This window comes from Balaenoptera physalus (genome assembly GCF_965194825.1).
Source record: "Balaenoptera physalus genome assembly, chromosome: 13".
Taxonomy (NCBI): Eukaryota; Metazoa; Chordata; class Mammalia; order Artiodactyla; family Balaenopteridae; genus Balaenoptera; species Balaenoptera physalus.
In genome coordinates this window covers 54231335-54244043 of record NC_138892.1, presented here as the reverse complement: position 1 = coordinate 54244043, position 12709 = coordinate 54231335, and the positions used below count along the sequence as shown (strand labels likewise).

Below are 12709 nucleotides of genomic sequence, written 5' to 3'. Positions count from 1 at the left end.
CTGTGTGCATTATTGATGGGAAGGTAAATTAGTGTAACCAATATGGAAAACAGTACAGAGATCTCTCAAAAAATTAAAAATAGAACTATCATATGATCTAGCAATTCCACTTCTAGGTATTTATCTGAAGGAAACAAAAATACTAACTCAAAAAGATATCTGCATTACCAAGTTCACTGCAACATTATTTACAGCAGCCAAGACATGGAAACAACCTAAGTGTCCATCAATGGATGAATTAAAAAAATATGAGATATATATATATATATATATATATATATATTCCATATATATGTTGGAATATTATTCAGCCATAAAAAAGAAGGAAATCCTGCCATTTACAACAACATGAATGGACCTTAAGGGCATTATGCTAAGTGAAATAACTCAGAGAAAGACAAATATCATATGATCTCACTTATATTTGGCATCTTAAAGAAAAAAAAAAACTGGCCACTCTCGCCTTCTGAGATGGCCCACACTCTGTCTGTGGAGTGTGTTTCTCTCTAAATAAATCCGCTTCTTACCTAAAAAAACGAAAAGAAAAGAAGAAAACAACCGAACTCACAGACACAGAATTGTACAAACTTCCATTTATCAAATAAATAAGTCCTGGGGATGTAATGTACAGCATGGTGACTATAGTTAATAATACTGTATTGTATATTTGAAAGTTGCTAAAAGTTCTCATCACAAGAAAAAAAACTGTATCTGTGTGTGGTGATGGGTGTTAACTAGACTTACTGTGGTGATTATTTCACAATACATGCATATATTGAATCATTATGTTGTACACTTTAAACTAGTATGTTATATGTCAATTATATCTCAAATTTCTAAACTATCTTCAATAATATTATACATTTTTAGAAAACAATTCTATTATGCAGTCAGTTTTAAGTTATCAGTCGGTACGGATGTAACTACTGATATAATAAGGAAGCACCGTGTGGTGGGGCAAAATCAGAGACAATGTCTATGTAACTGGGGCTGCAACACAGGATAAACACAACCCCTCACGATAATTAAGTCCTCTGCCTGAAGCATCACTAGTCTTTGAAGGACTAAGAAAAGGGACAGCCCAGGAGCTCCACCCCACAGGGGATGACTTCATTATAATCTGAAAAATGGAGGAGAGCTTAGCCACCTGCTTTAAAATAGGAAATTAATACCTTCTGCAGGTTAGTAAAAAGGTAGATGAAATATTTTAGGCTACTCTGCACGAATCTTCAGAAAAGTGCTATGGGGAGCTCTGTTAAGTGAAAGCCCCCCAACACCACACCCCATTCATTTCTTTTCCTCCTTATCCAACAAGAAGCGGAGAACCTCAAGGGTCTTCAGTTGCAAAAGTCAAAGAGGGAGTTCCCAGGGAGGAGCTCTGCTACCAGGTGTAAGAGGGGTGGGTGTGCTAGAGGAGGCCAGAAGGGAAAAACAAAGGGCAGGGGATTTCTGAGCTTTGCGGCCAGGGAGAAATAGGGTTTCTCTGCTATCAACAATACACAGCCAACTAATGCGATTTATTCGTAATTGCTAATTAGTGCCAATGACTGGGGAGATGGAAGAGCCTACAGATTCCAAAATAAATCCAAATACTTGTGGGCCGTTTGCTGGATTTAAATAAGGTTAGATTTCAACAAAATTTTCACAATCTTGAACTTCGTGAGACAGAAATAACTTACATAATGCACATTTAACAGAAACTCTCAAAGTAGCTTTCTTTAAATACCCATGTCTGGGGCACTTTTATAAGAAAGGTAATAGGAAAAAAATGCATAGTTACAGCTATAATCTAAATAAGATAATACTATAATTATGATTTATTCTTTCTGTACAAGCAAAGAAATTTACCACTGATAAAACTTGAATATGATGCTTTCATATACAGGGCACTGCACATTCTCTGGCATTATCTACTGTCGTAGTTTCAGGCACAAACTCCACATCCACTACATCCAACTGACCATCAGTGGGAAAGAGGTTGGGTAAAAGGTCAAGAAGAAGAAAAGTCAAAATGCCCTTCTAACCCATTAAAAACTGAACTGACTTCCGGGTCCTTGAAGCACTTGGGTGGTTATTTAAACTTGTGGAAAAGAAAGGAAGCAGCTACCATGTGAGGTCTCTGGGTCAGACTATTGTTTCCCATGGGCTCTCTCTGAGCGGGTCTAACAGGCTAAGTCAGTGATTCAACACCAAACTAAAAAATAAAACTTGCTAATCAATGTTTTTGGAAAGATTTTAGCTCCATGGAGGTTATCTGTAACTACAATGCTTTACAACCTAGCATACAGCCCTGAATCAAATGGCTAAACTTCTCAGCCACAATAGGAGGCTTTCTGAGGAGCCAGGAAATTCCACCTCGCACAATGCCAATCAATACTGAATAAATGAGGAACTTCCGTTTCTGGATCCCCAAATCTTACAGGGATCACTTAAGCTAATTCTCTAGTTCTATAACCTACAGAGTATCTCCTTCTGAAAGGGATTAACAGTAAGTTGCAAAAAATAGACCATTTCACCTTTTTTTTTTTCCCCTACCATCCAAAAGTTCAACAACACTAGATAGAGTTCAACTCTCCTCTAACTCTTCAGTCACCAAGTGATGCCAATTCCTCCCCCCCAGGAAGGCTTAGAAAGTAGCTCACTTTCTGGAAAGGTAAACAAACCGCTTCTGATTCAGGCTGTGACTCTGAGCACCCCTCCCTCTGATCCCCACTCTGAGCAATCTTCCTACCAATTCTATCCATCTAAGGTACGTTCCAGAACAAAGAGAATTCCTCCTCCCAGTAGATCCTGCGCAGTATTACTGGTAGTGGCCTCTGACCATAACCACAGTTCCTACTTGTCTGTCTCTCGCCTTCCCTATTTCAGCCATTTTGATCATTCAGGATGTATTTTTGCAGGAAGATAAACTATAGTTCAAAGTTTGAGGAAGTGGTACAGTACAACATCTGACGGAGGGAAGTGACAAGACAACATCTGTATACAGCTCTTTGCCTGAATTAACAAGTATGTACTACTTTTATAACTAGCTTTAATAATTAAACATCTTACAGTGGCCTCTCTAACCTACAACTGAACCTCCCTCATGTCCTAGTCTAGGGTAAGACAAGCTTCTTAGAGATAAGGAAACTGACTACCCCTCCCACAAGGCTCATTTCAGATCCCCTTATATTCTTTACAGCCCTTGGCACATCGTGTGCTTGTCATAGGATCCAAACATTTTGAAACGGGTTGTTTTTTTCCCCTTTCCTTTCCTTCCTGCTAACTGAGGTACTCCTTTTACGTGTCCAAGTAGCTTCCACATTCTGTGTTTTAACATCTTTCTTCTTCTCTCTCTGCCCTTCAGATAGGTGCCCTTGCCCTGGGGAACCCACTGGAGTGACGATGGGCCCTACACATTTAGGTTTTTGACAGGCACGAGGTCCCCCACCTACAGAATTGTAGGACAACGTATGCCTCCAAGTTGCCTTTGGCCTTGCAAAGGTCCAAATGGTCGTTTAAACTTTTTTTTTTTTTTTTCAATAGGAAACAGTACTTGGTGTTTTGGCAGGGACTTTTCCCTCACACAGGTGTTTTTGCTTTAGCTTTCTCCTTAAACGCATAATGTTTTCTACCTCCCCAACCTCACCGTTCTCTACCATGCTTTGCCCTTTACTATGTGTTAAATTTTATTGTTTTAGCACCCATCACTCTCACTTCTGTTTCCTCACTGTTTTTTCACACTCCAGTCATCTATCCCCATTTATATATATTTTCTATTTCAGCCGGTGGAGAAATGGTTGCATAATGAAAGGCAAAAGAAAAGAGAATTCAAGATTCTAGGAAGAGCGTCTCCCAAACCAACCCTTACCCGGGGACCCGGAGCGTCGGGAACCAGGCCTGCTCGGGGGTATCCGGGCCACCAGAACAGGGTCAGCATCGAAGCACCCAGGCGTCGGGAGAGCTGATTGGTTCCCCGATGAACCAATCAGCGGGCGAGGCTGTGACCGGTAAGGGAGGGCCAAGATTATAGAGCGGATGGAGTTAAAGGAAAAGGGGCAGGTGTGCCAGGCACCAAGGGTTTGCGTGCACTTTTGCACACCCACCTGGTCATTATTAATCCCGGAACTCTGGTCTGCCAAATTCCACCTTCCGAGTTTCCCAGTTTCATAACGCTGAATAGGGGAAGAAACATTACCCTATCGTTCATAAGACGGTCATCAATGGTCAATGGAAGAGTAGCCGTAGGGTTGGGGGAAGGTCAATAAAATCCGTCCTCTCTCCTTTCCCAGTTCCACTCCAGGTCGTCAACCTAACTCAATCGGTTCTTGAAATAGTAGATCACTCAAACTCTCGCTTAATCGCCAAAACTGATTACCAAACGCTATCATTAGACACCTGGAAGAAGTTTCCCCCTCCCCAAGGACTGGGGGAAATAGTACTGGCGTTTACTAAAGGCGCAGGGTTTTCCTACCTGCTAAAGGAGAAGCGAATGAGCTCTTAGGCTGAAATCAGAGAAGCTGAGACCTTCTGAACTGTGCAACCAAGCACAGGACCGCGGCCGCTCCCAGGGCTCCGACAACCGCCCCACCCCGCAAACCCTGGCGCAGGGACAGTTCCTCCAAGCTCTACCCCACAAACTTCACGCGGAGGCACAAAGATTTGGGGGGAATGGGAGCACAGATACCAGATTTCCCTGCTGTGTTTCAAACTTCAGCAGAGCTGTTCCACGCTCTTTCTTCCAAGTGTCACAGCCACCAGGTTCACAGCCGCGTCCAGCCTTAGCTTTCCCACGGTCCAGCGCTGCCACCCACCCATCTACCACCCAAACCCGGGCTGGAGACGCCGCGCCCTCGCGGTTGGGGGAAAGGGGAGTAGGAGAAAAGAGAAATGGGCAGTGTCAGTAAAGAAGTGCCCGCCGAGGCCTGGACGCCAGCAGCCAGCGGAGGGCCCTGGGGCCGAGGAACAAGGAGGGAGGAGGGCTGGAAGCGTGCAGGGAAGGGCCGCGAGGAGAGCAGGGGCGCCGCCGGTGTCGCTGCACTCACTCTGCGTAGCCAGTGGCCCAGGGCAGCCGCCGGGTCTCCTTGAGAATGAGGATGGGGCGGGCGATGTGGTCGGCGCTGCACTCCACCTCGTCCTGAGACAGCCCCAGGAACTCGGGTCGCCCGTAGGGGAAGCGCAGGGGCAGGTCCGAGCCTCCGCAGCCGCCGCCGCCGTGCTCGGAGCCTGAGCTGCCAGCCATGATGCCGCCCATGAAATTGGCCACGGCAGATTTCACTCGAGTGAGCATATTACTCCGGCGCCCGGCAGCAGCGGTGCGAGCAGTGGGCGGCGGCTGGGGCCGGGCGAGGCGCAGCGCGGGGCATGCAGGCTGCGGCGGGCGCACGGGCAGCCGGGCCGGTGGGCGCGCCGCGCTGCTCCCAGAGCCTAGTGCTGCAGGGGGCCGAGCTCCGGCCTCCCGCGCTCCGTGCCGCCGCCCCCTCCCCCCGCTACACTTCCGCAATGGAGCGGCATGGAGCGGGCCGGCCGGGCCGGGGGAGATGCCGCGCGCTCCGGGAGCGGCTGGGCGGCCGCAGCTTCAGCAGGTCCCTTCCCCGGCCGCTGCGCTCGACTCCTTCGTGAGCGGAACTGAGCCCACCCGGCGAGCCCGCGGAGCCGGAGCGGCTGCTGCCAAGGCTACCGCCGCCGTCGAGTCATGTGATAATCCGGCCGCAAGGGCTCCAGCGACTGCGGGGCCGTAGCTCAGCCCCTCCCCTGCCGGCCCGAGCCAGGCTCGCACCCGGACCGTGACCTCCTGGGGAGGAGGAGCCAGGCCGGGTCTGTACCTGACGGAGAGGATGGGGGCGCTGTGAGCTGGTGGCGGTACAGGTGTTAGGGGAGGTCACGTGGAGCCGGGCCTCCGGGAAAAGCCAGTTGAGGAATCCACTCGCGGAGAAATGCTGCCTACGCCTTCGAGAAAGGAAACTTCGGGAGCTGAAAGGGGAGACAGGTGGAATCCCGGTGGGACGGCTCCAAGTCCTGTAGTGGAAAGAGGAACACCTGGTGTGAGAGATTTCGGAGCTTTCAAGAAACAAAAAGCAACAACCCACAGTGGTTGCACAAAAATCATTAAAAGTTTTTCCCTAGGCATTTCTAAAATTCCTTTTCTTTTTCTTTCATTACCACCACACGCATCATTATCTGCGGAGCAGACCCTGTTTCGAACCCAGAATAAGCTTAATGGCGAAGAAAACGAAAGAGCTCTAAGAAATCAGAAGCAAGCACCATTTTACCTAGTGCTTAACTGCTTAATAGATTTATACAAGCATTTTCCTTCAACATAGCAGCAAAACCAAAGTATCTTTTCAAAGCTGACCCTTGATACACTTAATGCAGCCTTTTCTTTTCTTACTTCGAAACATTGTTATAGAATTAGGGGCACTTTAAAACTGAAGGAATTTAAATAGAACAAAGCAACTCAAATGCTAAAGTAAAAGTGAATAAATGTCTGCAAACGATAAAAGTTTGCGCTGACCTTGTATTAAAACAAAACAAATGTTTGTGAAAAACCGATAAATGTGCTTCATTAGGGGGGTAACATTTGTTAAATACTGGCTTAAAAATTGTTTTTCGCAAGAGAGCTGTATCCTGTTCATGTTTACTTATTCTGTATCCTGTTCCTATGTTTGCCTACCACGTAATTTGCCAGGATTCTGTGTTACTTGTGGAGTTAAGCGCTGAATGGCTCACTTGGAATTCAGGAGGGAATACAGGCCCCCTTATGGAGGGGGGCGGGGGGCGGGGAGCAGCCCAGGTTTTGGATGGGAAGATAATTCTTTGAAAAGGAATTAGAATCCTGGCTTTTAGGGGAGGCCTGGGTAAACTTCACTGATCCCCCTTTATTCAATATCTATAATATTTTTTAAGGCATTTTCCCCTTTGGCTTTTTCATGAATAGGTACTCTGGTTTACTATACACCAAATGGTTATGTAAAAAAAAAAACATTCAACCTTTCAGTGAAATACCATTCCTGTCAATGAGTTCTTTTATTACTTTTCACAAAACAGAAATGTAATTTTATCTTGGCCCCCTTTCCCTAATTTTAAAATTGGGGGCAGTATTCTAAAAGATGCAAAATCTAAACAAGTCTTCTCAACCTTTGCTTTGTTAATTATAAACTGCTTCTGAATGGGAAATCTCAATATAGTGGTTAAACAACCAACCAACCACAAGCCCTGGCATCCACTGAGTCTCATAGAAATTTAGAATCCCCTTCTCAAGCTTTTGTTGTAGAACGATTACCTTTTAACAACGTCCTATGGATACTTCAGTAATAAACCTCTACTGAGATGAATTTACTAGGTTCTTCCCTTCATTTCACCTTAGGGCAAGGCTTTAGTATTTACTAGAAAAAGGATTTATTTTTCAACTTAAAAGTAGTACCCAGTCATGGTCAATAAAGTTCAATAGTACAGAACTGTAAATGAAGAAAGTAAAAGACTCCAAAACATTTCCCCAGAGGATCACCACTGTTAATATTTTCTGTAGGCTTCCAAATTTTTTCTCAAATAGGATATTTAGCATAATAAAATTTGGTAATATTAGCCATATTTGTGAACCAACCTTTTGTAAGTAGTTATTTTACTGTTTCTCTGTAACCTCGTTATTATCTGTCATGGGAAAGTGTTGGCATATCTTTAACTTTGCACAGCAAACTTTGTTCTGCTAACAGGCAAAACAGGAATTCCATGCCTGTTCTCCTTTGAATATTTCTTTAGTATGTGTTCACGGCTAACTGATAAATCTACTGTCTTAGCTATACACCCACCTCTAAGGTCAGTGTCCCATCCCAGGATTTTACAGAGAAATATTTTCCATGTAATTTACTCCTCAATTATGTCATTCATGAAGATCAGTGCTTCAGCTAGGAGGTAAATTCTCATTAAAATGGTGTAGTCATCACTTTTAGGGGAGCCCCTAAAAAAGTACCTTTCTTACCTATTACAGGTGCAAATTTGGTAGTTATCTCTGCTCCCAGCTTTAGAGTTAGTCATTTATTCCCTAAATTCAAATGGTGTAGTAATCAATGTGTTTGTTATACCATGTGTGTATGCTCCGGTCATCAAAAGATACCCTTCATTTGTCTCTCTTGAGTTCTCTTTTCCCCTGGAAAATGTGAGTTTGAAGACTTTAATAGAACATTCATTTACAGGATAGATACATAGACCTTATACTTGGATATTCTTTGTATAAACATATTTCTAGGCCTATGATACTATGGTTTTGGCTATTCAATGACTCTGTGCCATCAATAAGACTATTTTCAAGGGGAAAAAAAAAGGTCTGGATAATTTCTTCAGTCAAAATATCAAGGAATCCCCCCAGATATTAATTAATTACAAAAGGAAAAAAAGTAACTTACAGTGAAAAAAACCTGGCAGTCATCACCTAAAACAAGTGATCGAGGTTAACATCACCAGCAGTGATATATTAACATCCTATACCTGCTGACATTACATGATGAAAAGAACACTTTACTTCATGGTATTCTTCCCCAAATCCTTAACCTCAGTATAATCATGAGAAAACACAAGTCAGACCCAAACCAAAGATATTCTACAAAATACCTGACCAGGTATCTTCAGAAGTGTCAAGGTGGAAGGTACAAACTATTGGGTATAAGATAGGCTACAAGGATGTATTTTAAAACATGGGGAATAAAGTCAATATTTTTTAATATATGTAAATGGAGTGTAACCTTTAAAAATTGTATAAAATTTTTTTTTAAGTGTCCAGATTCTGAAAGTCAAGGCAAGCCTGAGGAATTCTCAGATTGGGGACAAAAAGGGCACAACCTACTACAACAGTGTATGAATGTTAATTTCTTAGTTTTGATGTCAACATTAGGGGAAAACTGGGTGAAGGGTACATAGGAACAAAAAATTTAAAAATAATCAAGGAGATTTGGGTTTCAAGTAGAAAGTAAATGTTCGTTTGGAAGTCAGGCTAGGAGAAGGATGAATAATGCCGTTCCAGGACTCAACCCTCTCACAGCTGTAGGTTCATGCCTCCTTGTATTTATTGTATCTAGCAGTTTATCTATGCCTTCCCATTAGATAGTGAAATCCTATAGGGCAAGAACATTCTTACTCATCTTTGTATTTCCAGCACTTAGCCTAATGCCTAACAAGTAATAGGGCTCAGGGCTCAGTTGATAAATTAATTCCTTTTTTTTTTTTTTTGGCTGGGCCTTGGGGCATGCAGATCTTAGTTCCTTGACCAGGGATCATACCCATGCCCCCTACAGTCGAAGTGTGGAGTCCTAACCACTGGACAGCCAGGGAATTCCTGGTAAATTAATTCTTAAAAAAAAAAAAAAAAAAAATCCATTCAGAGAAGAATATAACTTGTTTGAATGACCAAATCTGTTATATTTATACCCTCAGTTTTCTTAACGATCTTATGTTATCCCTGAAGATTTGTCATACCTGTAAGCAGAACTTCCTTAACCTCTGATATCTGATAAGATAAGGCTTAGCTAACTTCAATCAATATCCAGATTGGTAATAATATGGATGGGACTTCCCTGGCAGTCCAGTGATTAGGACTCCACACTTCCCCGCGTCAGGGCCATAATAATATCATCATGTGGGTCTCTGCTTCACACAAAACTGGTAACCTGATGATATCAACCAGGATATAATATTAAAATAGTTAACATTAACTTGCTTTTGCTTCAGAAACAGTTTAGATTCCAGTTTCATATGTAGTAATGTACTGGCTGAAAATCTTTGACTTCGTAAGAGGGATTTATTTATTTCTTCATAGTAAACAAAACCTTTCATTTATAAATAACAATTTCCTTATGAACCAAGAGATTTATAACTAATTTTTGAGTACAGAGTTATAGAGTCTCAGCAAATTTTACTACCACCAAGTACACACATTTTCTAGATCACAGACACCTAATTTCAGAATATCTGGTACATTCAACCAATGGATTATGTCTGACTTTTTCTCTTACTTTCTCATTGGCCACTTTCTATAGACTATTCTATCCTATGCCCACATTGTCCTACTGAAACCACTGCTTTGTAACTGATGCGGGAATTGTATAAACCTGAATCCCTCTCACTTAATTCCTGGTCCCATAATACCTATTGTAGATTAGACCCTGAAGTGTGCCGATTATCAGAATACTCATGTATGAAATGGAAAAAAATAATCATTCCAGTCTCATAGGGTAGCTGCAAGGATCAGTGAGAAAATAGTTATAAATATGATATAACTAATGTTGGCCCAGAGTTATCAACCTTTTCTACTTAAATCTATTTTTTCCTTAGGGACTAGTTTTTGTTTGTTTTATTTATTTATTTATTTATTTATTTTTATGGCTGTGTTGGGTCTCCGTTTCTGTGCGAGGGCTTTCTCTAGTTGCGGCGAGCAGGGGCCACTCTTCATCGCGGTGCGCGGGCCTCTCACTGTCGCGGCCTCTCTTGTTGCGGAGCACAGGCTCCAGACGCGCAGGCTCAGTAATTGTGGCTCACGGGCCCAGCCGCTCCGCGGCATGTGGCATCTTCCCAGACCAGGGCTCGAACCCGTGTCCCCTGCATTGGCAGGCAGATTCTCAACCAGTGCGCCACCAGGGAAGCCCAAGGACTAGTTTTTAATATTAAAATTTTAAACCATTTCCTTTTTTTGATTTCTACTTACAAAAAGGGAAATAGAAACACCTACCACATAGGATTATTTTGATGATTAAATAGAAAACACGGAAATTCCTAGTCTTCTTCCTGATAGAGGGTGCATGGTTAATAAATGAATAACCTACATTACAATACTGACAGCACCCTGCCCTGTGAGGGAAGGAAAGTTTACAAGCGTTGTTTCCAGTGCTCTTCAACACTTTATAAATTAAACATTGTTAATCAACACTACCTGTTTACTATTGAGGAAACTGAAATTGGGGAAGGTAAATGACTTGTCTAAGACCACACAGCTAGGAATGAAATAGGACCCAGTCCCACTGTGTACTTTCACATTCCATCAAATAGAAACTTTTCATTATGAAAGATTTTTTTCTTCCTTTTCCAGGTAAAGACCTGGTATTTTGGTTATCTTAAGGGTTTTGTAAATTTTCTATGGATTCCGAAATTTTAAAATTTCTTAGAAACCTCAGAATGTTATAAATACGATAATGTCATTTGGAAATTGTTCCAAATTCCAAACAAACTACTTTCCAGTTTTTTAGATAGAACTTGTTTCTAATTTGGGAGCTGCCTAAGTCATACTAAAGTTGTATGAAAATTCTAAATTCTATTATACTGGAATATCTTTTAAAAAATTATAATATTACCAACCTGTTTTCAAGACTTCCCATGTTAACATCTCTTTTTAAGTGTGATCTAGCCTGCCATTCTCCTGCCATTTAAAAATACCTGCTATCAGGATTATTCTTCCAAGGCAATAGTGGTCTGAGTCAAGCAGCCAATGAAGATTATTTACTCAATGGGAAAATTAGTTTTTGCTCAGAGAAGGGCATGTGGTTCACAAAAATTCAGAAATCAAGCAACTAAAGACAGCTTCTTAACTAAGAACTATAAACGCTCTCAAATTACTTTTTATTCCCTCAAAGGATCAGTTTTGTTCTATGCCAGTATATGTGACAGCTATTTAGAATATCTTGAAATGCAGAGTTAGTTGCTTTGTCCTTTTTGTCATCAATTGCATTTTCAATCAAAGTAAAGAGAATTTTTATGCTTGCCTGTGAATACTTTTAGGGTCAGCTTTCCAAAACCAAAACAAAGTAGACTGTCATGGCAATAATCTCAGATTTTATTCAAAAGCAAGACCACCCACCCCAATTACTCTGGTTATCCCTTCATAATGAACATATCCTACTTTTACAAAATTTTTCCCTGTGCCTACTTCAGTGAATTTAAAAATTAATATATTGTCTCAATTCTCTTCTAATTGTTTGGCTGTGGAAAATCGGCATATTAGATTGTACTGCCTGGACCAGCAACCAGAATATCCCCTATAAACTTGTTAGAAAAGTAAATTCTCTGGCTCCATCCCACATCTATTGAATCAGAACCCGTAGGGGTGGTACCCAACAATCTAGTTTAACAAGTCATCCAGGAGATTCTGATAGAACCCATTTGAGAAACACTGGCATATGAGAAACATGTGCTATTTACTTAATGGACAGGCAGACATGGAAGTGAGGGAATATATCAAATAAAATAAGCAGTGGCCCAAGTGCCTTGACTCTAAATGGGTACAGAACAAGAATAGCCATGAATGAGACTCATACACTGGTTCTATTCAGTTACATATGAACTGCCCCTCTCTTCTGCTTGATTTCCATGGGCTTACGTTAGTGTAAAACCCCAAGTACATTTGTCTTGGGCAGATTTGTAAATTCTTCAGCATATGGGACACTGTAGAGAAAGAAGTAGGATTGACCATTTCCTCCTAATCATCTCCCAGGCTGCATTACCCAATACGCAGTCTGTCTATGCACATGTTTCTGTCATCTGCCAAGCAGGGGCAGAAGAAAAAAAGTAATATATAAATATATTTATATAAATCAGTACATTTATATAAATATAGATTTTTATATAAATAAATACGTATAGTATATATTTTTAAAATCTTCATTTTGGGTAATGTTTTTTAAAAGTACCAAAATGGTCATTATTAGAAAAAGCAAAACATTTTTGGCCTTCCTTATATCTTTTTATGACT

General features: G+C 41.7%; 1 protein-coding gene across 3 annotated transcripts in view; it reads right to left on the bottom strand.

Moving 5' to 3' along the window:
- The window catches only part of PPM1H (protein phosphatase, Mg2+/Mn2+ dependent 1H), a 270652-nt gene extending 260344 nt beyond the window's left edge, over positions 1-10308 (bottom strand). Inside the window, exon 1 of one of the 3 annotated variants that reach the window (XM_082422821.1) lies at positions 5025-10308. In XM_082422821.1, coding sequence (XP_082278947.1) covers positions 5025-5269 — 245 coding nt within the window. In that variant the 5' untranslated portion in view covers positions 5270-10308. The remainder of the gene's footprint in view (positions 1-5024) is intronic. The other 2 variants (XM_082422820.1, XM_082422819.1) reach the window with 2 other exon arrangements.
- Positions 10309-12709: the final 2401 nt, after the last annotated feature.